Source organism: Apium graveolens, chromosome 9, assembly GCF_009905375.1.
Source record: "Apium graveolens cultivar Ventura chromosome 9, ASM990537v1, whole genome shotgun sequence".
NCBI lineage: Eukaryota > Viridiplantae > Streptophyta > Magnoliopsida > Apiales > Apiaceae > Apium > Apium graveolens.
In genome coordinates, this window is record NC_133655.1 from 156,404,955 (window position 1) to 156,432,185 (window position 27,231).

A 27,231-nucleotide genomic window follows, 5' to 3' on the forward strand; every position below is an offset into this window, starting at 1 on the left:
GGGGCAAGACAAGTCCAGAACAGAAAATATATAAAGGTAAGCAACAGGCCAATATACAGCGAAGAGGGGAGAGATAGAGAGAGAGAAAGGAGAGAAGTATAAACTTTGCGCTGCTAATCTCACGCCGCGATACCATCCATTTCTTCTCCGATCTTCCGGTCAGTCTTCTCTCTTCCTTCTTTGACTTTATTTTCAATTTCATTTGTTTTTTAATCCGTTGAATTAATTCGTTTTGTTTGCATTTTCAGTTTACTTATACTCGAATTTAGTTGCTTTATCTCTGTGAGACATTAAGTAGATTCGATTGGATTTTGTTTCGGTGTTTTTTGAGTTTGAGTTCTTTTTATCAATTTGATTGGCCAAACGTGCTTGATATATTCTCTGCTTATCGTTTGGTAAAACACTTATCATTTGTTATTCAACTATGTCTATGTGTAGTGCTGGATAGAATTTCTAATGAAGGTGATCTGATTCGGTATCTGTTGTTCGGTTTTACGATAAAATGATAATCTAATTTGTTTAGCAGGATGAATGCTGAACACTTGTCATCTATTATCTACATGTGTGTGTGTGTGTTGTGTATAATCAATTAGATTAACTGTAATAGAGGTGATCTGATTACATGCATTTGTAAATTTTAGTTGTACTGTTTATAAAAATTTGATATGCTATGCTCAATCAATGCAGAACACTTGTCATATATCACGTAGATATTATTTGTAAATTAGTGGATAAAAACTTTAATGGAGTTGATATGATTTTGTGCATGTATTGATTTAGTCTGACAGTAGTATGAAAATCTGATTTGATTAACACAATTAATAAAGAACATTTGACATTTAAGCATGCTTTAATATCAATTGTAATGAAGGTGATCTGGTTCCATGGATGTATTAATTTTAGTTTTAAAAATGTAAGGAAAGTTGTTATGTTCTTGTACGAATCACTTGTCATTTTGGCATTCTTCTATCCGTCTTCTTGCCAACCCTGTCCGCTTACATTTGTTATATATATGTATGCTGTCTATATCCGGAAACATTTTTTAATTCATGAGATCTGATTCCATATATGCATTATTTTAAGGGTTAGAATTATATGAACATCTGACATGTTTGCACGTTCAAGACAAAAGACTTCTCATTTAATCACGAGCACATGTATCTGTACACAACTGAATAGAAACTGGGTTATTTGGTTCCATTTTTTTGTTAGTTGTAAATTATATAAATGTCTGATATGCTTTGCACGATTAACGTTGAACTCATCCAGTCATATATCTATTAGATCCTCACTAGTTAAGATGAATACTCATCAATGCTTATTTTAAAACATTACAAGGTTTCAGAATGGTCATGTCCTACATATGATGGCTGAAGATATGTTCTAGAATAAAAGTGTTCCAAGGAAATAGTCGTTTGTTAACCCAGTTCTTTTCTATTTTTTGGTCAGGTTTGGTTAAGGTTGTATCACATATAGCAAGGGGATACTGCTGACTAGCGTTGGGTTCCTTTCTTCGGAGTTAATGTGTTTATGTAATTGTTACTTTTTGACCAACCTATATGTAATAGAGAAACATTCAGGAATGAAGGGAATACCTTGTATTGTAACTATGTAAAATTGTTAATTATTAATTAGTCTTCTGTCTCCCTTTTGTGCATATACCCGTCTCATTATTAAATTATTTAATCTTGAAATGAAGGTTGTTGCTTCAATTTGTGTGTATACTCTTGTTTGTGCATTGTGTACATAAACATATAATTTTTTATATGGTTATATATTTGTTCAAAGTATCGTGGATACATACATACTTTTTTTTTCTTTTCAAAATTAATGTTGTTAACTTCCACGGGAAACTAGTGGTTCTCGATCACCTTAACTCTTTTAGAATTCATCTTGTTTTTTCAGAAATGGAAAGCTTAGCGCAACTAGAAGCCTTGTGTGAGAGGCTATACAATTCACAAAACTCAGCTGAACGAGCTCATGCCGAAAATACTTTGAAATGTTTTTCTTCAAACACAGACTACATTTCACAGTGCCAGTACATATTAGACAATTCATCGACTCCTTACGCATTGATGCTTGCTAGTTCCAGTTTGCTGAAGCAAGTGACAGAACAGAGTCTCTCCGTACAACTCCGCCTTGATATAAGTAAATATTGATCTGATCTTTTATGTGTTTGGCAATTTGATAAAACATATCATGTTTAACTGTTTATCAGTGTTTTGGTTTATCTGGCTAGTTTTAGAAATATTTCGAAGTTTGAAAATGACTCGTACACATATTTAAAATGTATATATGTAAATCCTAAATTGAAAACTTAGATTACCTTCTAATTATACATTTTCTAGAGTTACTTTTTTATATGCCTTCTTTTACGAGCTACATCATCAGCTATCTTTTCAGTAGATGTCCTGAATTACTATCATTTTTGTAACTAAAATACAGAGGATTGAGATGCGTCTGGTTTACATTCCATGTTCCCTTGTATATTATATATAGGAACTTGAAAATAACTGTTTGATGCTGTCTTTAAGGAAACTATGTTATCAACTATCTGGCCAGTAGAGGTCCTGAGTTACAGTCATTTGTAACTGCATCTCTGATCCAACTGTTATGCCGAGTTACAAAGTATGGTTGGTTAGATGATGATAGATTCAGAGACGTTGTCAAGGAGTCTATGAATTTTTTGAGCCAGGCAAGTTTTTCAAATAATATCTATCTCTAAGTTTGATTGTATAAGTTCATAAAGTGTGTTTTTTACATTTGACTCTAATTTTCATAAACCTTTCCAAGTCTTATATGTTGTTTAAATTGTTATGAAGTGTTTGAACTGTATAAAGGTAGAAAATTTATCTCCATTGTGTATTAAGGGCGTTTGGAATTTGACATTCGAAAGGCAGTAACACTTGGCACACTATCTGGTGTGATATGTTTAAGTCTCGGTTTGAAGTAATCTAGAATGTTTTATCAAGATAAGTACTAGATACTAATTAAAAATGATATCAGTAACCGTAATTGTAGAACAATCTTGGTATCTTTTATCTGACTAGGTAATCTCCAAGTTTTATTTTGTATTGATCCATTAAAGTTAGAAGCCTGTCACATTACAGATATTCCAAGTAAAAGGCTAATACTAATAGCTATGTTTAGATGGAGAAGTACATATACCGTATGTGTATTCCTTTATTAGCCATTTATGAGATCTCTTTAGTAAATTGGCCTGGATTAATGTATCCATTTTTCTGATAATTGTACATATTATTTTAGTGTAATTGAATATTTTAGATGGAGTGGAGGCCTGAACCCTCAACCTCCCACCGCCCACGTAGGACAAGGGTGGATACCTCTGGGGCAACCGTTCCAAGTACATTACAGATGTTCAAAGTAAAAGGCTAATATTAATAGCTATGTTTAGATGGAGAAGTATATATACTGCATGTGTATTCCTTTATTAGCCATTTATGAAATCTCTTTAGTAAATTGGCCTGGATTAATGTATCCATTTTTCTGATAATTATACATATTATTTTAGTGTAATTGAATATTTTAGATGGAGTGGAGGATTGAACCCTCAACCTCCCACCGCCCACGTAGGACAAGGGTGGATACCTCTGGGGTACAACCATTACTGTGCTAGTAAACATCTTTCATGACAAGATGTTCAAATCCAGTCTAGAAATATCATTAATTTTTTGCATATAGGTTACCCTTTTCAACTAGCATTCTGTAATTCTAGAATAAATATGAAGTGTACTTTATTTTTTTGTATATATATTTGCTTCTATATAATGAGAGATGTATTATAAGTAAAGAACATAAAATTTGGCTTTTATGGATTCAGTCATTTTTAAAACATCAATCTGAGTTTAGACTTCGTTGCTGAAACTCTAGAGTGATAATGCTTAATGAGCTCATATTTTATATGTTTCTTAACCAGGCAACATCTGATCACTATGCGATAGGATTAAAGATATTGAATCAGCTTGTTTCCGAGATGAATCAGGTCTGTTGTAAACTCCTTCCTATTTTTTCCTTGAGTGGAGAATAACTATATCTTTATCCTGTCCAAAGGTTTTCCCTATCCCTCATTTTTTTATCGTAGGTAGTGCCACTTTACCTGACATTAAACCATATGAGGAGAATCGTTGTTAGAGCTTTCGAAAAAACCTTGTGTAAAAGATGAACTGCAATGACTTGTTCTACTTCTTTTTTATATTATTTTAGGCACCTTATATGTTTAATATCCAGATTCAATCTTTGTCTGTTTGTTGGTAAATGTTATTCTCAGAAATTTGTGAATGTGAACTTTCAGCCGAATCCAGGGTTGGCTACTACACATCATCGAAGAGTTGCATGCTCCTTTAGGGATCAATCTCTCTTCCAGATTTTCCAAATATCTCTAACCTCGCTGCGCCAACTGAAAAGTGATGGTAATGTGCCATGTTGCATTTTAGCAATGGCATCCCCATCTGATTGCCGTACATTGTTACTGTATCTTTTTACAATTTCTTGTCTGTGACATGCAGCTGTGAGTCGCTTGCAAGAGTTAGCACTCTCTCTTTCGCTCAAATGTCTGTCTTTTGATTTTGTTGGAACTACAATTGATGAAAGTGCAGAAGAGTTCGGTACAGTACAGGTAACCTCTGGTATTTATTAAATATCTTCTTCAGGTGCATAATTCTGTAATATTTTTTTGGCTGCTTTTTTTTTTTTAATTTTTTTAACTCAGTTCATAGCACTTTTTTTTCTGAACAAAAACCAATACCTCTATTGGCTTTGCAGATTCCAACTGCTTGGAAACCAGTATTAGAGGATCCTGAAACCCTGCAGATTTTTTTCGACTACTATGGAATTACGAAGCCTCCTCTATCTAAAGAGGTCACTTGATGTCATTTTTAAATTAATTTTTTAGTTACACATGTGAAATGACACTGTGTAACATGCTTATTTCTGTATATGTTTTGGCTGTTTATATAGTCTTGTGAAGATCATGTTTGGCTTTAATAGTATCTTATAACACTACTATATTTAGTTTCGAACTATCTAAATTATTTGTTGTTCATAAAATACTCAATAATGTTAATAAGTATCTTTTGACTTCTAAGAGAAGGTAATTACTTTTTGGTTCATAAAGTCACACCGATTTATACAAGGATTTAGTAGTATAATTCTTCTACAAGGTTTTTAGTGCTTCGTGGAGTATGAAGATTTGGCGTAACAAAGTTCATAAGAGAGGAAGAGTATTGATTATTTGTGAAAAATTCTTATAGAGCAGCTATAGTTATTAACAGAGTGCAAATCGGGATTATTTGTTTATCATTGCATATAGTTAGTAAATCCCGATTTAAGTGTCCATGCATAGCCTACTACAGCTGCTTTGATAAACAAATAAACTGCCAATGTATTAGAAAAGACGTGCCAAAATAAAATCGATATTCTTTTATCCTGGTTTGTTCCATACACTCAGATCTTATTAAGGATCTTATCTATTGTATATTCCGACAGGAACTTATATTCTTACCAAATACTTAAATACTCCTATAAACTTATTGTCTTGCTCCAATTGATGAAGAATTACTCATTAATCCATGTTTTGTTTACTGTTCACGCAGTTCTTGAACTTAATATCGGATTCTCACACACTTAATCAGCTTTTTCTTACCAATAAATTTCTAATAAAACAATATGTTACACCACTTAATACATTACTATTTTTTTTTGAATTCATTTATCTTGCAAAAGTTTTAACGGTTCTGCAATCTGTATAATATGCTGTATCTGATACAATGAACAATCTAGAACTAGTAAAATTAGAATAGACAATGCTCTCTTGGCATAATTTCTAGCATATGGTTAGATCTGTACAAGGGTTTTGTCATGCACTCTACTATATCTATATCATTATTTACAAATCCTTTTTGTAGGTTTGCAATCCGCATTCTAGCACTATTTCTTAAAAATGTTTCTTATATGCCAGAATATTAATGCTAAATCAGGCAACTAGAGTATTGGTTTGTTTAATTTCATACCATTTAACTTCATATTGGGTTGTCAAATATAAGTTACACCTAAAAATTCTTTAGGAAAAAGGCTTGTTTTAGATTAAGATATCTTTATATACAAAGATTTCCTCCATTTATATTGTAAAAGATTTCCTTAGTACTCCAGTATACAGCCAAAAAGCGAAGGTTGTTGGGATGTAGCTTGTCCTATATCTCTTTATGTACCAGATCTGAACTGCATTCAAGTTGATATCTGTTTGCCATTTGTTAATTTTTTTTGATGGATCAATTCTAATTAACTGTTCCTCCTTTGCTTTGTATTCTTTTTTTCCTTTATCTTTATAAAATTAATGCCCTTTGCAAGTTAAGTTTGTTTCTTTTTAAATTTGAAACATCACTTTCGTTGCAAATGAGAGAAAAGTGATTTCATGGTATTAGTAGAATCTAAGTAGGCAAATGATTTGAAGCTGTGTGTTATCTTTTACCTAATTTCCAGTGTTGTTTATTGTGAATTTGTGATGATTGGCCAGTTACATAACTAGATTCGTACAGTGGTCATTTCAATTTTTTTTGTGGTTGATATTGATTGGCCAGTTACATGTTTGGCCTGTTCCTCTTTATATTCTTCTAATGCATATCCTTCCCTTTCTATATATAATAACAACATATTTATTGTCATCAGTTTTTTTTCTTATTGTTTTCACTTAAATTTGTTTTCCTGCTTGGAACAGGCATTGGAGTGTTTGGTGAGATTAGCATCTGTTAGACGCTCCTTGTTTACCAATGATGCTGCACGCTCGAAGTTCTTGGCTCATCTGATGACTGGAACCAAGGAAGTTTTACAAACAGGGCAAGGTATTTTGGACTCTAAATTTGGTGCTCGTAACTCATATATTTTTAATCTACCATTGTTATTGGAGTTGTATGTGATTTTTTGTTGAATTATGTATGAATTGCTTCTGATAATCTAGACAACAAAGAAAAAGATAATCTAGACAAAGAAGATCTATTAGTATCAATCTCTTCTTTTTTTCTGGCCCTTTCCATACTTAATCCTGAAAAGGGATGTATTTTGATGTACTTACGACTCCTTCTCCCTTGAGCTCTTTCCAGTTCAACACGATATTGATGTCTCCACTCACACTTGTCAGTTTCATTAAAGATAAAATAGTTTCTTGTTACAGTTATATAGTCTAACACAGTATCATATCTTGGTAACAAACTTCAATGTTCAAATAGATTCGTCTAACACAGTATCATATCTTCGTAACAAACTTCGATATACACATTCCATGGTGCAAGAGGTCACATTTATGCTTAAATATATATTTTCACCTAAATTCCTTATAATTTTTAAATTTGAAAGTAAAAACTAAAATTCAAGGCGGTCTTGGAAATAGCAAAAAATAATAGTTCTTTATTTTTATAAAAATATTTCAAGGTAGCAAAAGAATATCTCATAAATGCGTGAATGGCGGCACATGATCCTGTGAATTAAAGATCCGGTGAACAGTAACTATGATGGCAAGCATCATCTTTAAATTTTATTTTGAGAAACAAATCTAGAGTTCATATACTGTTCAGATGAAAGACAAAACAGGAACACGAAAATTTAGATAATAATAAGGTATTTTTGAAAAGGTACAGTAGGTGAATCGCTCACTGAAAATCCTCTACGCCCACTATTTGGCAGTCATAGAAGACAGGAAGAATTTTTTTTAAATATTGGCTTCCCGGTGAATGTTAGAAATTAGGATAATCGGAGTGTTTAAAGATGATGAACCAAGGGTACTTAAGATGACAAAGTAGTAATTAAAATAATAATAATTCATGACTATGAAGAATGTAGAAGGACAGTTGAGCTCTCTTTAGAATGTGCTTCTTGTTAATCAGTTCTTAATATTAATAAATTGGTAACTCCAAAATTAAAGGTACTAGGTAGATGCTCCCAATATACATCCAAATACTGATCTACTACCATAATTATCAACAGAAGTACTTTGTTTCTGATAATAATATGAATCAAAAGAATAAACTATATATTAATTCTCTGTCCAGTCAACTAGCAAAAACATATTACAGATAATATCCTTAATATTATACTATATACAAAAAATGTCAAAATATTCAAACCTTCCTATATGTAGCAATCATATGCTTTATCTTCCCACGTTGAATAAGGAAAATATTAATCAATGCATGTAGCAAGATCTTATGTGGTTTTACTTGCATTCTCCATTAAAAACGAAACAGTGTAAAAGAGGGCAGTACATGTTCTACACTCTACTCAGTTCATAAAGAAAATGAACTAAGAGCTAAAAATCATCAGCATATGTCCTGTATTTCGACCTATGTATACTCCTTTTTACTAGATACTGAATAATACTTTCCCCGAGTTATAACATAATGATACCATTCCACTTCTTTTTTCTAGAAAATCTTGAGGCATTATGAACTAGTAAGTTAAAAATCTTGGACTTTGAAGACCTTTATTCCTCCACATTTAACTTCTAGTAAGTCTAGCATCTAATCTTTGTTCTTATTGAACAATAGGGAATGTGATTGAAAGTGAATGACTAAACATAGGTATGGTTTGAGAGCTAGGAAGCACAGACACTTCAAAAAGGGCGCCGTACCCGTGTCGGACACGGCCGAAACGGCGACACGCGCCCGACACGGCTGAATACGTGTCCGACACGCCATGTGGCGTGTCAACAGAAAAAGGCAACCGACACGCGACCGACACGGCCCACCGACTTAGCCCATAAGAAAAGCCCAAAATCATCTTTAAGAAGCCCAAAATCTTTTTTTAAAAGCCCAACCCATCTTATATTAACCCTAATTTTGTGTGTCTCTCTTTTATAACCCCCCCTCTTCATCTTTCATCTGAACACAGAACCCTATCTTTATACAATCAAATATATACATACATCTATCTATATATATATATAACACGTATAGGTGCTGTTATTTTATAGATGATCATTTGAATGAAAATGTAGAATAGATCTTCCACTAGTTTATCAATATTATAAATGAATATTATGAAGGAAACTCTATTATTATTATGAATGAAGTTGTTCAATATTTGACATATACAAATCTTATATTTTTTATATTTTATTACTTCTTTTTTTTGCCGTGTCCCGTATCCAGGATACTTCGATAATTGACGTATTCCCGTGTCCCGTGTCGCCGTATCGGTGTCGGTGCTTCCTAGTTTGAGAGTCAAACTGTTGCGGTTTTCGTGCAAGTCCCAAATTGGCTAAAAAGTAAGCTGTAGAAGCAAAATTCACACAAATTTATAGTAATGATACTTGCGACTTTATGTTATAGGACTCCCTTAGAAACCAAAAAAACAACCAAAAACAAGTCAGTATCGTCTTCTATGTATCACAAAACCATGATCCCTGTGCCTCCCTGTCTCTCGCCTCTCCTCCCTCTTCTCTCTTGCTGTTCTGGATCATCAAGGCCTGGGTCAGCTATCTCTTCCATTCAGATTCTCCTCTGTTATGTCTTATTGCTACTATATTCTCCACATCTCTTTTGTCACTTCATGCCCTTATTCAAATCTCTGGTCTTTATTCAGAAGTAAATAACTTTGAAGTATTTGAGTCGTGGAACTTGGTCGATTGATGTCTTTTGATCTACTTCTTTTTGTGAGTATGCCATGTAACATTACATGGTTACTAATGGAAGCTGCAAAAAATTTGTTCCATTAAGCAAAAATATTGGCTTAACTTATTTGGAAAAATGGACACGAGTTAATATCACTTCATCTTTAAATCGACGTTGGCAGTAATTATTATGAGTTCATTCTTCTTTCCACTATTCTTTCAATTGCACTACTTACCGCAAAATATGTTTTTGATTTGGAAATTAGGTCTTGCAGATCATGAAAATTACCATGAGTATTGTCGTCTTTTAGGGCGCTTCAGAGTAAATTATCAGGTATATTGGTCTTCTTTTCTTCTAGACTACTCAAATGTGATATGGTGAGCCTGCACACACACAAACTCCCTTGCAGGTTTACGAGTAGATGTCGAATTGTGACATTTTTTGTGCAGATGTGATAGTGAGATATGTAATGTTATTAATGGACTATATATATATCATCAGTTAAAAACAACATTCCACTTTTACAGTTTTTTCATTTTTTACTATTTTAACTATCTAAAGTAGGTTCTTTTACTATAATTGCCCCCACAGGCGTAGATTAATTTATTTTAAGATGTTGAATGGTATATAAATACTTGTTTAAATCAAGTACTGATTTAATGTGCTTAATTATGTAGTGTTTGTTTTTGTTTTATTGGTTAGTATATGTCTACTGAGTTACTCACGAGCCATTCAAATCATTAAAAACTCCATACTCGAGATTTATTGTTACACAATGTTTCATTATTAGGAATCCACTGTTGTGGGAGGGGAACGGTGCTGATTATTCAGTGTAGGGAAGTCCTCACCCTATGAGATAGGACCAGTAGCACCCAACATTACTGCTGCGCTGCCAAAGCCTACTCTAGAACTTCTAATCCTGTTAACTTCCCCTGATACTTAACACCTATATCATATATTCATATGTGTATATATATATATATATTCTAAACGTGGACCTTGACCTAAGACCATTTCCGTTGCGCCTTCGTGTGTTAAAGGTTTTTTTTGTTAATATGTAGTTTTGCTCTTTCCTTAAATGGTGAAGTTGCAGAATGCAAGTGCAAAATTGATATCGTCATAAATAAACTACTGTTATAAAAAGACTCAAAAACAGATGCCATTGATCTTACGCGATATTTTTTTTGTTTCCTTTCTATTTTAACAAGATGGCAGTTATCCAGTTATATTATGGGTTATAATTTTATCTAATATCATTGTCGGCCTGATGTTTAGACTCTTTATTTAATTTTCAGTTGTCAGAGCTTGTTAATGTAGAGGGCTATAGTGATTGGATACAGTTAGTTGCAGAATTCACACTGAAATCCTTGCACTCCTGGCAGGTCAGTTCCATGTCTCAGTAACAAATGTATATTAAGTTATTCACTTGATTCTATTTTGTACTACACTAACACACACACACATAGCTATATATATATTATATCTAGAACTCAGAATTAAAGACAAGTTACTTGACCTCTTTGTTTATCTTTTTTGGAAATTATATAAGCCATTTTTAGTGCACAAGAAGAAATGCAATCTTTCTAAACCATTGCTTCCCACCCATTTTGTCATTTGCTGATTCAATTCCTTGTCATGTGATATTTTAGTGGGCCAGCAGCAGTGTCTACTACCTTCTAGGTCTTTGGTCAAGGTTGGTGACTTCTGTGCCATATCTGAAGGGTGATGCGCCCAGTCTGCTTGATGAATTTGTGCCCAAAATCATTGAAGGTTTCATTACATCAAGATTTGATTCTGTCCAGGTGAATGGACATTACTTTCTCAGGAGTTTATTCCAGAATAGTCCAATTAATTGTACTGTGTGCATGTGCACACATACATTTATATATTTGCATTTATTTTTATTCCATACATGTAATTTCTTTCACACTTGTATAGGCGGGGTTCCCGCATGACCCATCTGAGAATCCCCTGGACAATGTGGAGCTTCTTCAAGATCAACTCGATTGCTTCCCTTACCTTTGCCGATTTCAGGTATAATGCACATCTATGATATACGTGATGATTAGAAAGAAAAGTATAATGAATTTAATATTGAACTCCTGGTTTTGCACAATTGTTCTTTACTCGGAACTTGGAAGTTTGTTAAATTTTAATGTTGAATAACTATTTTCTCTCTTCCAACTGGCAGTATGAAAGCAGCAGCTTTTACATTATCAAAGTTGTGGAGCCTATTCTGCATATGTATTCGGTATACTAATTTTTTTTTATGTTAGGAAGTACTTGTTATCTATTAATTATACATATAATTTATCATGGCCATCAATAGGAAAGTGCAAAACTACCGTCTGCGGATCCGAATGAGCTGTCCGTGATTGAAGCTAAACTTACCTGGATTGTCCACATTATTGCTTCCATTCTAAAAATTAAACAGTGTACTGGTTGTGGGTGAGTTGCTCAGCCTCTTTTTTATGTGGGGGACTGTCATTTTCGTCACGTAAGTGTTTAACAGTCGGTATTTGTGGTCATGCAGTACCGAGTCCCAAGAAGTAATTGATGCAGAACTTTCATCTCGAGTTTTGCGCTTGATCAGTGCCGCTGATAGTGGGTTACACAGTCTGGTAGGCTAGAGCGAAAACAGCTTCTTTTCTGTGGACTAATGGATGCCTAATAATATGATATGAATATTGATTTTTCTATTTGATGCCACTTCTTAACTTCTTTTGAAAAATAAAGATAATAATGGTCATCGTGTTGGCTATCAATGTGAATTGCCTGATTAAAGTATATTGATAATAGCCTCTGTTCAAGGGGCCTTTAAAATTAGCAAGTTACCAGCTTAAAGTTTATGGGTGAATTATGACAAATTCCTACCACTGCGTGAAAATCTGTAATAGAATGAAGAGAGAGTGGGAAAGCAGTGCATTATGTTAATGATTCCGTATGCTTGTAACTATTGCAAAGTGAACTATAAGAGAAGATAAAGCTGGGAATGCAGTGCGAATAAATATTTGAAGGATTGATCATAGTGGTGTGCCATTTCATTCAAGGATCAAATAACTTTTATACCCTCAGTTTTACATTCTTTATATGAAAAAAGTCTCCCTTGCCAACTACAAAAAGATTAGAAATCAAGTAGTGGTATTGTTGCTCAAAACATTATCGTGAAAAAAGATTTAGATTGTGATCTTTGCAGTTTTCAAGGCCTATTTCAGTGTTTCCTAGTATATCTCATTGGATATCGTTTTTATTCTTTAGAGCATCAAGCTTTTTGTTATAATTTCAGATTGTTTTTTGTAGGAGTTTGCGTATCTTTTTTTTGTTATCTGGTTATTAGACATAAAAAAGAAGATTATTTGGTTTTGTGCTTGTAATTTTGTTTGAATAATCTGCTCACAATTTTTTTCTAAAAGCTTATGATATTGCATATTACATATGTGATTTTGGTACAGAGATATGGTGAATTGAGCAAGCAGAGACTTGATCGTGCAATTTTAACTTTTTTCCAGCATTTTAGAAAGTCTTATGTCGGTGATCAGGCCATGCATTCGTCCAAGGTACGACATGTGTACGTATTCTTGCAATGATGTTGTATGTCAAGCAAGGGAAATAGTAGTGTCAGTAGAATACTCTAGTATTCTCTTCGGTCCTTATGGTGTAGGAAAAAAGATTGTGTATAGGACCATAGGTTCAGCTTTGTTCTTCTATGGCAAGCTATTATATTATAAGTATGTCTCAGTCTGAAAATGTGTTGTTCGAATTGACAAATGAATTGAAAGCTGGGCACTATTTATGTTCTTTAATATTTGTCTTCAACTCTTTCTATACCTCCTGATGTATTTCCTGTTCTCCAAGCTCTCCTCTGCTTCCTTGTACCTCTTGCTACGGAAAGGTCTTTCATTATATTTGTGCACATTAAATAAATCTCCTCTTGTTGCAGCAGCTATATGCCCGATTGTCCGAGCTTCTTGGACTTCATGATCATCTTTTATTACTCAATGTGATCATCAGAAAAATTGCAACAAACCTCAAGTGCTATACAGAGGTGGCGCTTCTGTTTTTGCTTCTATACAGTTTTTTAATAGGGTCATGGGCCTTATACTTGCTATTAGTGAAGTGCTGAATTTTAATTTCGTATGTCGATTTGTTCACATGCAGAGTGAGGATGTAATTGATCACACCTTGAGTCTGTTCTTTGAATTGGCATCTGGGTTAGTTAACAAACACACAGAAACACACACACACACATATCTGTCGTGAAGCTTTGAGATGTGTTATCTGCAACTTGTTTTACAGTCACTTTTATTGCAGATATATGACTGGGAAACTGCTTCTGAAGTTGGATACTGTGAAATTTATTATTGCAAATCATACTGTAATTTCTCATCTTCTTACTCTTTCAACAAAAAAATATTCTGATTTCAGGGTCATTTTAGATTGTCGTGTACCCATTCTTGAAGAGGTTTTATACTAATTTAATTTGCAGAGTGAGCACTTCCCCTTCTTGGTAGAGTATAAATGCTCCCGCAGTAGAACAACTTTCTTTTACACAATCGGGTGGTTAATATTCACGGAAGACAGTGCTGTAAAATTTAAATCTTCAATGGAACCATTTTTACGGGTAACATCTCCTGTCCTTTCCCTCGTTTGGTATTTTGAGTGAATCTGTATTATGTGTTGACATAAAAGGTTTAACCTAAACTACTTCCTGGATACAATTTTTTTGAGTCATTTGCTTATTTGTTGTTGTAGGTTTGTGGCTTATACTATAACAACTTACTTAAGTTTCTTAACCAAACAACATAATGAAATCGATTAAGAAAAAGAGCTCGCTTGGTGGTGAATATTGTTCTGAACTATTGATGGCGATGAACATTTCAAGAATATATAAAAGAAATTAGTAGTTCGAAGTATCAGTAATTACTACTATCTTATTACTGGTACAAACTACAAAGAAACAAAACAAAATGGAATTTTTGGACCTGATAATCAGCTAAATATCATCATAGCTACATAAATAGATAAACAGACGCTGCATAAAAACTACCAAGTCAAAATACTAATGTTAAATTCAAAATAAAAGGTGTTGGTGCGGTGGTTGAGCTTTTGTAGCCCCTTGCGGGAGGTCAGGAGTTTGACTCCCGGCGTGTGCGTGTGTAATCAATTAGCAACAATAAACCAAACGCAGATATTTTAATTACCTCGGAACCTGTAGTTTTAACTCCGTTATAGGGAAGTTCAAGTTCCAACATAACCACAAAATTGACGAAACAAACGAGGCCCTTGAATCCACAAGTCAAGGAAGAATTTTTGAATGCACAAGAAAAAAGAGAAAGCTATTTGGGGTTTTAATTTATTAAAAGATTGTCATCTGTTACATCATAATATTGTTTAAGTTGGTATATAAAACCCTAAAATAGAATAAAAAAAATTATAATTAAAAGCAAATATTTAATAATAGTAGCGGGATCATGCATAGTATCTACTACTACCATCGTTGTTGCTGTGATGTTTTCCTGTTTTGGCATAATCATGTAGTCCTCATCAGCATGCTCAAGAGTTGCTACGGCCATGGTGTCTTATTTAAACGTAATTATGTAGTCCTCAGCATGATCATGCATTTGTTTTGTTATGACGTTGCTTCTTGCGATCTATCATGTGCGCGACATCGAGACACACAACCAATTGTCCTACATCAGTTTCTCTAATGCTTTTGTTTGCTTCTCATTTTGAATTTAAACCTATATCTGTTACGGTGTTACCTAGTTCTTTTATTATTTGAAAAAGCTTAAGCTTAAACTTTGGGTTTAGGGAGTAGCTCAGTTGTAGGCAACTACTTTCACCGCTATTAACAACCTGAATGTTCAATTGTCATCAGCCCCTTTTCCTTCCCCGGGAAAATGCAATTTTGTATTTAGTAGTAAAATCAGTGCAATTTTGTATTTAGTAGTAAAATCAGTACATTTTGACAACCAACACGTCTGACTCTATACTAGTGAATTTTGATTTATTAACTTGTTGAGCAGTAATGCAAACTAGATGTACTTTGGATTCATGACTTTTAAGTCAAATTTCACTTCTCAATTAGAATGAACCTATTTGGACGCGAGTCTTACTAATTAGTTGAATTTTAAGTAGGTGTATGATACTTTTCAGTGAACTGTTGTGATTTTGTGATTTGACTAAATATCAATTTGACCCTCACTCGTATAATTTCTAGTTTTTTCTTTACATTTTCCATTTTTAATATTTTTACAACTTTAAGTTATACATCTTTGATTAAATTATTTAAATAGATACATAACTATTAATAAAAACTTACATACAATTCATTAAATTTTAAGCAACAAGTGCATCTACACTAATATATTATAAGCAAAGTTAGGATATTTTGTAGTTGGTAGTGTCGTTAAAATTAAACATTTTATATTGTTAGACTGAGAACCATTAGATCTAATACTTAAAATATTCTATATTTAAATAATTTGAATGATACTAGAGGTTTAAGGCTTAAATTCTGGCCACAATATATTAAAATTTAACATTTATATTGTTAGATATAAAGCTCCAGTTTATTATTTGCATTAGAATTTTATCAAAATTATAAATATTACAGCAAACCATGCATCACACGAGATGTAAGCTAGTTACCTGTAGTCGTAAAGTAATGATTAGCAACAAATATGTTTTTCTATTTAAGGTAACTAAACGTGCAGTGATGTTTACATAGGTGCCATACTAGAGAAGAGTTGCTACATTATGCACAATGGTTTTTCTCTATTAACTTTATATGTGTGGTACATGACAGTTTTTATTTATTCTGTTTTGTTGTTTGATGGAGAATCTCAGTTTATAGTGTTAGTGGGTTTTTTAATTTGTTTGTTATTTGGTTGGGAGTGCTTTAGGTATTTATGAGCCTAGAGTCAACTCCTGATGCAATGTTTCGATCCGATGCCGTGAAATATGCCTTAATTGGAGTTATGAGAGACCTTAGAGGGATTGCAATGGCTACCAATAGGTTGGTAACAACATTACATATAGCGTCATATGTTGACTTTTCATATGACGCTTGCTTTAAAATTTCACACTTTCAGTAGGAGAAATTATGGGCTTCTGTTTGACTGGTTATATCCCAAGCACATGACAGTTCTGCTAAAAGGTATCTCACATTGGGCAGATACACCAGAGGTAAGTGCCACAATTTATTACTTTTTCTTGTAAGAAGATGCAACTTCTATTTTTGTTATATCTAATGGCTGTAGGATACAAGTGACCATTTCTTTTAAACCGAGTTGTGTCTGTATTGGTTTTGTAGGTAAAACTAATATATGAACATGTACACTGGTGCATGGTTGTCATGTAGATGAGTCGAGGCGAGCGAGTCGATGGACCTCCTGCTAGTCGTCGACTAGTCGACAAAAAAATAATTTATTATTATAAATTAAAAATTCAATATACATATATATACACACACAAATGTATATATTTTATGTATTTTAGATTTCTAAGTTCTAGGTTTTAAGTTTCAACTCATTCCACAATGTTTTATTTCAGATTCTAAGGAATTAAGAATCCAACACTTGGAGAGAATGATGAAAAAACTAGAAGATCTAACAAATGACAACAAAAAAAGTACTTACAATCATCTAACAATTTAGTACAACAAAGAAAAGTACTTGCAATCATGTGAAATATGTAACAATTAATCAATAACAATTGTCTGATACAACTGTGATGTGATGTGGTAGTGCAGCATGTAAAAAAATTTGTGCAGAAAAAATATATACACTGAGCAGCTCGACTAGTCGACTGACCAGGCGACCGAAATATCGACATTCAGCTAGTCGACATGTTGAGTCGACATCCAATCACCGCTTAGTCGACCAGTCGCGACTAGTCGACCGACATGACAACCATGCACTGGTGACCTTTAATTGTATATCTGTTGCAAATGTTTTTTGTCCAACTTTCCTAAAATGTCAACATTATTTTGAATAATTATCAGGTCATTTAATTTTTTGAGTAAATATATATTTAAGCGTTTAGACTAGAGACTTGGAATAGTTTATTCCCTATAATTTTATAACCATTTCCCACGACCAAAGAGGTTGAGGGAACTGTCTTTTAGTCTAGGCTCTAAAGGGAGTCAACATATCTCTGCCCCCAATTCTTCCCTAATTTTTCATTTCTGGGAGAGGAAGGTGGAGTGGTGGTGGTTCGGGTAGAGTGTTGAAGAAGTGAATACTACTTTCATGCTTGTTGCTAAATAAACTAGTGCCCATATCTGATCTCTGTGGCTGTCTGCATCATGGAATTTTAATCTGGTTTGGGAATGGGAATATGATTCTAATACATTTTTGTATTGAATTTACATCCTCATTCCCATTAACCGGGTTTAAATCCCGTGATTCAAATGGCCTCTATTTCACAATTGGGATTTGTGCTTTATCTTGCAATTTGACTTCTTATCATCATGTATAGACATCATAATGTTACCAATTCTTGCAGGTTTCAACCCCGTTACTTAAATTTATGGCTGAGTTTGTGTTAAATAAAGCTCAGCGTTTGACATTTGACTCCTCTTCACCTAATGGCATACTTCTTTTCCGAGAAGTTAGCAAATTACTTGTTGCATATGGTTCAAGAATACTGTCCTTTCCTAATGTTGCCGATATTTATGCTTTCAAGTACAAGGGAATTTGGATATCTTTGACTATTCTCTCAAGAGGTATAAATAAACCACTTTTTTACCTGTTAGTTCCATGGATGGTAGGTCTACCATATTCAGTGAAGTTGTTCAAACACGGTAAAATTTCTGAAGTTCAAAGATGTAGCATAAAATCGATGCAGTGTCTTAATCAAAAAATTTGTAATACCAATTGTTTTGTAGCAATCACTATACAACATAGTCCCACTCATTGATGCAGGAGTTATTAAAAACAACTAGAAGGATAGATAAATGTGGATTAACCGCAGAAAACCCACGCCTAAGGTGATTCAACCTAAGAAGAATCACTACGCCTAGGATTTCTCAACCGCGGAAGAGAGGTTTGTTAGGATCGCAACCTATAACAACAGAGAAACAATTCTCAATTCAATAATCAATCAATTCTATTTTATAATGAGAACTTACCTGAGGTTATATACATAACTATTACTTGGATGCCAAGTAATTTTCTGTAAACTAGATACTTTAATAAATAAACTACCATAACTGATTAAGGAAACAAATCCTTTATTTTATTCTACTACTATAATCTATAATCTAGAATGTTCCTAATAAATTAAATAATTATTAATTACAAAGCACACTATATCTAAATAATAACATTAAATTAAAGCAAACTAATATTCTAATTCTCTGTTTGGCACTCACTCTCATTTTTTGATTATATTAAAAATATACTGTGATGTGAATGACAAAAGTACTTCTCCGTATTGCTACATTTTTTAAAGTTTCATTGGATTCTAATGACACTCATATTACTCTTGGCCGCATAATACATGTTAAAGACCGATTGACCATCTCTTCTAATACCTTAAGCTGTTGGAATAACCACTAAATGGATCATATGCATGTAACAATCCTTCTCATCCTTATTCAATAAGGGTAGGATGTCATAAACACAAGACCTCTTCTAAATTTGTCTTTGATGCCATCTTACAATCCTTCTCATCCTTATTCAATAAGGGTAGGATGGCATAAACACAAGACCTCTTCTAAATTTGTCTTTGATGCCATCTTAGATGATCAACTCTTCCAAAATCATAACATACTTTAGATAGCCAATATATGAATTTTAAAAGATTAACAATTACCCTTTAGCTTGTTTGGAAAAATTATATGATAAGAATCAAACTTTAAAGATATATTCACTTAGGTTCAGGTTTGTCTATTTTGGTCCAAAGATTGAAATTATTATTGATACTTGGTTGATACGTCATTGCATACACCAAAGATTGAAATTATTATTGATATTTTTACGTTGCCGTATTTGAACATGTGTTACATCTTTGTGTACAAGGGCCATTTTTTTTTTATTTGCTTCATATAGCTTTTATGAATTAATGGATGGATAACACTGTCAGTTTTCAGCGTACATGTATGATGTAATTGCATTTAACAATAAAAAACTTCAAAGAGATGGTGAAAAGAAATACATCTTTTGTTTGCTAAAGTTGGCCTTTGCTTTTTACAATAATGGCAGCTCTTGCGGGAAATTATGTCAACTTCGGTGTGTTTGAACTATATGGTGACAGAGCACTTGCTGATGCACTTGACATTGCTCTGAAGATGACTCTTTCAGTTCCATTGGCAGATATTTTAGCATATAGGAAGGTATGTTGAATCTCAGTAGCAACTTGTACTGCAATATTTTAGTTGTGGCTCCATTTTCTTGTTCTGGATCGTCTTGATGTACTCATTTTATAGTCTGTTTAATATTAATATGCCATGGATTGTAGTTCTTTCTTTACATGGACTCTTGCATAAAAGCTATATCCTGTCCTAGAACTATTGAAGACCAGTGAACCCTAGTAATAATTATGCAGCATGACCTCTAGGGGTTTTCTGTATATTAGTTCTCTAGGTCTGTCAACACATTTGAAGATGCGAGAAAGAAAGTCATAACTGAAACTAGTAGAGGTCATCAGGTCGATATATATTATTTTGGGAATTCCGAAACTAGTATATAAAATTGAAGAGTAGCTTTGAGCATAATCCAGTGAAAGAATACAAGATAGAGTCATCCAGTAACATGTTCATAATGTTCAGCGGAAAGTTAATATACTGGATTTAATGATTTCTATAGTAACAATGATAGCAAGCTACACCGTGGTGAATCCATTCCTTAAAATTATTCAGCATATCAAATGTCAATCTGTCATAGGCAACAGGTGTTTCCCTCTTACTCGAGTAATTGTATGACCGGGATCTGAATGTACTTTACATTCTGATTTCTGCCATTGAAAAACTGAAATGTCAAACTAGTGCTTGTAGAAAAAACACTTAATGTCTTGTTTGCAGCTGATGACTTAAATCTAAGTGAAGTGTTATAACTTGCAGCTAACAAAAGCATACTTCGCATTCCTGGAGGTTCTCTTCAGCAATCATATCGAATTTGTACTGAAAGTGGAGACAAACACGTTCATGCATATTATTGGTTCACTAGAATCTGGGCTGAAGGGTCTGGATTCCAGTATTTCAACACAGGTATGTCTCTTGCTGGTGCCCGAGTTATCTTCATTCTCCTCCACTTCATGTTTAACGGCCATCTGTCTATACATTTTTCTACCACTCTGCAGTCAAACTTATACACATAACTTATTATACTAGATCTGTTACATTGTGCATTGCCATTAATTTAATTTGCTAACTCAAATAATACCAATTCAGTTAATTCTAGTTAATACAAACATAAACACCGTAAACTACATAAAGAAAATCATAGATTTGTTGTTTCCTGAAATTATTTTTGTTGTATAAATGATTATACTAATTTATTTCAAAAGCCAAACTGGGTCACCATCTATCGTAGAGGGAATTTTCTTTTTGAATCATACTTATGAAAGCCCAACTTATATTACTCTTTGGTATCAGTGTGCATCTGCAATAGATAATCTGGCTGCTTATTATTTTAACAACATCACCATGGGAGACGCACCCACTTTGCCTGCTGCAGTCATGCTTGCTCGACATATAGCAGAATGTCCGAGTTTGTTACCCGAAGTAAGTCATAATGCCCTGGAATTTGAGTCTATAGTTTGTTCTGTAACTTATAATTATGTGGAAGAAAATATGATTATTTCTTTCTGCTATAGAGAACTAAGTGCCTACCCTGTTGCTACAAATTGTTCTCATATCGAAGTTGGCAATAGTAGTGAAAACTAGCTTATATCCTTTTTTTGTTTTATTTTCAAATTTTGTTATTTATATAGGTTTTTGTTCTTTCATTAAATTTTGTTTAATTTTATTTAATATTATATTTAGAAATATTATTATATTGTTATTCTATTAATTGGTAACTTGTATTTATGTTTAAAAGTGCATGCATATGTATAAGTATATTGCAATATTGTCATTGAATGTCTTTTGGTTAGTTGTAATTAGTGTATATACGTTAATATCCTTTTTTGTTTTTACATTAAATATCTGTTTTTATAGCTTTGTAGGACCTGCTTACGAGCATATGACGATAACTACCTTGCACTAATAATATATACTAGCCTATAACCCGTGCGATGTACGGATTGTTTTTAACATTCGATAGTTTTTAATAATATATTTTATAATATAATTTTCAATAGTTGAAAAATAAATCGAAGAATATAATAAATTATAACAATATATGTTTTATAATAATTTGAGACTTGACTGAAAATAAATAATATAATAAAATATATTGTTTAAATAAAGAATATAAAAGTTTAAATATAATAAGCTGTTGACGGGGTTCGAACCCTGAATTCATGAGAGCAGTTTAAATATTAATATAATAATATTTTATTATTGTATCCAATGGTTCTCATTTTTCTGACTTTAGATCTGACGGTTGTTATTTATCGTACCAAACAACTGTACCGAGCAACTACCAAATAGAGGGTGTTCTGCTTATAATAGTATAGTATAGATTGGATCTTATTGCACTGTATCCCAATGTACTAGTATATAATTGTGGCTATAGTTTCCTATTAGTCAGAGTTTAATCATGCAAAAGGACTATGAAAGGTTTTTAAGAAATTGCAATTCTGTTAGTCTTCTGCCAAGTTCAAAGTTTAGGTTTTCTCATTCAATTTTCAATTCAATTTCCTTTAATTATCTCTTTTTTTGTGTTTTTTTTGCTTCTTTCCACTTTACAACTTATTTTATGTGGATGGTAATGTGAAGTTTAAAACTCTCACATGGGAGAAAACTGAATGAAAATTATCCACTATCCCTAGTACCCTCACTAAAGGTTTCACTGCCCCACCCAATGATTTTTCCCCAAGGATAGAACTTACTTGGCGCTTATGATGATTTACATGTTGTATACGCCATCAGAGAAATTACCCAATAAGCCTAGAAAAATAATTAAGTAGACTCCACAGTGTTACATCTTTGGAATGATAAAGCGGACACAAGAAATTGTTGTCAAAATGATGCAAAAAGTAGTTGGAAACATGCGTCTTGAAAAGCATGACAAAGCTGAGAACTAACATGTTTTAGAGCATTACAAAAGTTGCGACCGCAACCCCTGTTATATATACTTAGTCTTGTACAGTAGAAATAGATGATCATGTCACAGTAGTTTGAAACGATACCCTACTATTCTGCCAAAAATTTAGAATACAGGTACATGCATAATACTGAACGTAATGCTCTTCCCCTAATTAACCAATAATTAACTCACAAATTCCCCTCTTATCTCTGAAACTGCTCTTCATTTTGGGGTAAGCCCAATTACAAGATACAGTATGTATATACTCATAAAAATATTAAGATTAGTCCAACTTAATTGTTCTTTGACAAGTATGATCTCAACTTAGGTGAAAAAAGCAAGTGTATAGGTAATATTAGGAATGACCGATCCTGATTATTAAATGAATTTGATTTTTAATGAAATCGTATATGTTCTAAGTCCCTAACAGGAGTCAGGAGAGCACATATTTTATGATAAATATGGATCAGTAAATCAGTCCTGACATGTTTATTATAACAGGACAGCAAATACGGATCAGTAAACTAGTCCTGACATGTTTATTATAACTTGAGGGCTAGAAGTAACTTTTAAATATCTCCGAGTTCTTGACATGTATGTTTACTCAAACGGAGTCCTATTATATTTTATATGAATGACATTTCTAGTTTGCCATTGGACTGATGACATTTCCAGTTTTGATAACTCAAAAGTTGCGACCGCAACCACTGTTTTATATACTTAGTCTTGTACAGTAGAAATAGATGATCATGTCACAGTAGTTTGAAACGATACCCTACTATTCTGCCAAAAATTTAGAATACAGGTACATGCGTAATACTGAACGTAATGCTCTTCCCCTAATTAACCAATGTTAGTGCTAATTAACTCAAATTAACTCACAAATTCCCCTCTCATCTCATCTCTGATACTGCTCTTCTTTTTGGGGCAAGCCCAATTACAAGATACAGTTTGTATATACTCATAAAAATATTAAGATTAGTCTAACTTAATTGTTCTTTGACAAGTATGATCTCAACTTAGGTGAAAAAAGCAAGTCTATAGGTAATATTAGGAATGACCGATCCTGATTATTAAATGAATTTGATTTTTAATGAAATCGTATATGTTCTAGGTCCCTAACAGGAGTCAGGAGAGCACATATTTATGATAAATATGGATCAGTAAATCAGTCCTGACATGTTTATTATAACAGGACAGCAAATACGGATCAGTAAATTAGTCAGGACATGTTTATTATAACTTGAGGGCTAGCAGTAACTTTTAAATATCTCTGAGTTCTTGACATGTATGTTTACTCAAACGGAGTCCTATTATATTTTATATGAATGACATTTCTAATTTGCTATTGGACTGACGACACTCCTCAATCTGGAAATTTAATATTCTTAAACCAGCTGCATATTTGGTTGCTTGCACTAAATAATATTTTATCTGAGTCAATCTTGGTAGTTTGAATTGTCATCAGAAAACCAATAATTAATAAGAAATGCTTTTATTCATACAGATACTTAGAGCTCTGTTCGAGATTGTTTTATTTGAGGATTGCAACAACCAATGGAGCCTTAGCAGACCAATGCTCAGCTTAATACTTATTAGTGAACAGGTAATATTTAATATTAATTTTCTTTTTAAAATTGCATTTGCTTTGTATACGATGAAATGATGTTTTAAATGGCTCTGAAAATCTAAAAGTTAAAGCACTTAAGAATATGTAAATCATGATCGGAAATATTCTGCATCTTCTAAACTACAGTGTAACAAGGCATCTAGCTAAAATACACGTCTTGTGTTTAAGAAATATACGAAATTAAAATTCAACTGCAGTTATGGGTTATAGATATTAAAATTGGCTCTGAAGAAAAGTTTATCTTTTCTAAATTAATGTTAAAATAATTAACATTTGTTATGGATCTTTATGTATGAATTTTTTTCTTGCCCACTCCAAATTCACTGGAAGTAGTCTGGAGCATTCTAAAAAAAGATTCTCATTCCCAAATCTAGCTCTGATTCATATTTACCTGAATTATTTTTTATTATATATTTCGTACTCGTGATTATGAAATAATGCAACAAACTTGACGGCATAGTATCACTAGTAAGGTTATTGCTGCTTCAATTTAGTTTGGTTGATATTCTTGTGTAAACTAACATGGTTAGTGCTTCTTCCAGCCAATCCAGATCTAAAGAGTCAATAAATTGGCGAAGAACTAAAGATGATACTAAGCCTATCAGTTTGTAATCACAATTCGCTAGAGATAATCACATTTCATAATTTATTGAAAACTCTGTAAATTTAGAAAACGGTGATTAGATACCATTTAATTGGGTCATTACGTTGGTCATTTCTCATATCTGTGTGGCAGAACTGTTCCTGATATGGCTTTTCGACCAGTTTTAGTTGTTCGATTTGAGTTGCATATCTGTAAGGCTCGTTAGAGCCTTTACGTTAATCAATAATTGGATTGCTAAAATATAATGGAGACGTACTTTTAAAAAAAGGTGGTTTCAGTAGGGAGTCGTAACTATATCTATAACCAACTTGATTAATGTAATAACTTGTGAAGATTGCAACATTAGTTTTTTGATTACTCTCAGCCGTTGTATAAAAGCGTGGTCGTGTGTATTTTTGTTATAGGCTATATGCAATTATTTGGGGGCAGTGTCGAGAAGTATTGGACCATTGGTTTCTTTAGGGCGTAGCGCAGGGGTTTTTGACCCGTCTTGCATTTTCATTAAGTTATCATAAGCTGTTACGAAATAAGTTTTTAATATAACTAAGAATATGAAAATCTGATTCCAATTCTATTGTTTGTGTATAATTTAGTGTACAAGACTTTTCAATCATTTGCTGTGAAAGTTATCTTCCAATGTGCTCGTGGTACATACTTGTAGGGTGTGTTTGTGTCTGCTACACCCTGACATTATTTAGTTAGCCTCCATGGGAAGCAGCAAGTAGGAAATTAAATTTGAGAGCTGTACACTCTCTATATGTTACCTAAAACTGCACATTGTATATGATGACTGCATAAATTATTAAATTGTGAAGAATGTCATGTTTTACTGGGATAATATACCGATTAATGCTAATTTCTATTTATCTGCAGATATTTACTGACTTGAAAGTTCAGATTATGGGAACACAGGTTAGCTTTATTAACACTTGTCATTTTACTACATATATAGCATTAAGTTAAATACTGGATAGAGCATGCATGTATGGTTGATATAAATATATAGCTTTATAATATTAGTGTTCAAGTTCTAAACACATGAAGCTGCTGACTACTAGTTATTCTATTACTATGTATGTATCTATTTTGCTGAATTAGGTTGTTTTCGAATCTCTATAATATATTGTTTTCCTTAATTCTTTTAATCTATACGTACTTATAAAGGCAAGTTAATCAATATTTTACTTTGTCCCTTGGGCTTTCTAACTTTTTGACCTATAGACAGTGTATTAGTTGGGGTTTTTTTTATTCTTATGTAGGTAATAAGGTAACTTTTAGACTGGCATGCCTGCAAGAAAACTTGTTAATCTCTGTTTATCCTCTAGTTACTTTTTTACTTGCATTAGCAGTTTATTTTTCTCCTTGCAGCCGGTGGATCAGCATCAGCGTCTTTCATTGTGTTTTGACAAACTTATGGCTGATGTTACCCGCAGCTTAGACTCGAAGAACAGGGATAAATTTACCCAGAATTTGACTCTTTTTAGGCATGACTTTCGTGTCAAATAGGGCTATATTGTGTTGGCAAATGATATTTACAAGGGATGTGTGTAATTGACGAGATTGAATCCCCTACTTGTTTACTAGACACAAGAGAAGAGTATCTAGTGAAGGCTACGTGGACAGCGGGGCAAGATTCTAGATGCACTTGTACAACCATAGATTTGTTGGAGAGAAAAAAGGGAAAGAGAGTGAGTTGATCATACTTATGGCTGCATCAATGTTACTTAATTGGACCGTTTTTGGTGTTGAAGTAAATGGTGGCTAGATATTGTTACTACTGTACTTGCTATACATATTGCCTTGTTTGATAGCTAATGGAGATTTGGAAACATGTAGATCTGAAGTCCTCGCACTGTATATAAAACATATTTGTTCTTAATAGAAATAGAAGCATTAGCTGATTATAGTTGTTCAACCATCTCCACTTCTTCCTAGGAACGGGTCGGTTCTGTTAAGATTTTGTAAATTGTTATAAATCTAAAATGATAAACTATACTAACACTAAATAAATAAACTAATAAAGTGTTAAACAGGAGAAAGTGTTAAACAACAGGGGAAGATAAATGATGAATATGTTATTTAGTAGTTCCACTTAAAGTAATAACACGAGGTCACACTATTATAGGGCAAGTTTTCACCTCTTTTGCTATGTGAATACAATTTCATTTTCTACCTTTCTAT

The 27,231-nt window shown here is 33.0% G+C and overlaps 1 protein-coding gene across 4 annotated transcripts; it reads left to right on the forward strand.

The window, feature by feature from the left end:
• Positions 1-26,965, forward strand: LOC141682867 (uncharacterized). 4 transcript variants are annotated; one of them, XM_074487556.1, is made up of 30 exons: positions 1-158; positions 1,450-1,532; positions 1,906-2,148; positions 2,535-2,695; positions 3,938-4,003; positions 4,313-4,430; positions 4,527-4,636; positions 4,783-4,878; positions 6,734-6,857; positions 9,886-9,953; positions 10,916-11,002; positions 11,270-11,422; positions 11,559-11,654; positions 11,812-11,871; positions 11,950-12,068; positions 12,154-12,241; positions 13,073-13,177; positions 13,561-13,665; positions 13,779-13,831; positions 13,932-13,995; positions 14,107-14,241; positions 16,526-16,638; positions 16,718-16,808; positions 18,129-18,348; positions 19,829-19,959; positions 20,686-20,832; positions 21,220-21,348; positions 24,324-24,422; positions 25,924-25,962; positions 26,419-26,965. In XM_074487556.1, the coding sequence occupies exons 3-30, from the start codon at positions 1,908-1,910 to the stop codon at positions 26,554-26,556; spliced, it is 3,156 nt and encodes a 1,051-aa protein (XP_074343657.1). In that variant the 5' UTR covers positions 1-158; positions 1,450-1,532; positions 1,906-1,907; the 3' UTR covers positions 26,557-26,965. The 4 variants fall into 4 exon arrangements, with proteins under 4 accessions (XP_074343657.1, XP_074343654.1, XP_074343656.1 ...); XM_074487553.1 differs by having other exon boundaries at positions 2-158; positions 16,715-16,808; XM_074487555.1 differs by having other exon boundaries at positions 2-158; positions 13,564-13,665; positions 16,715-16,808.
• The last annotated feature ends 266 nt before the right edge of the window (positions 26,966-27,231 follow it).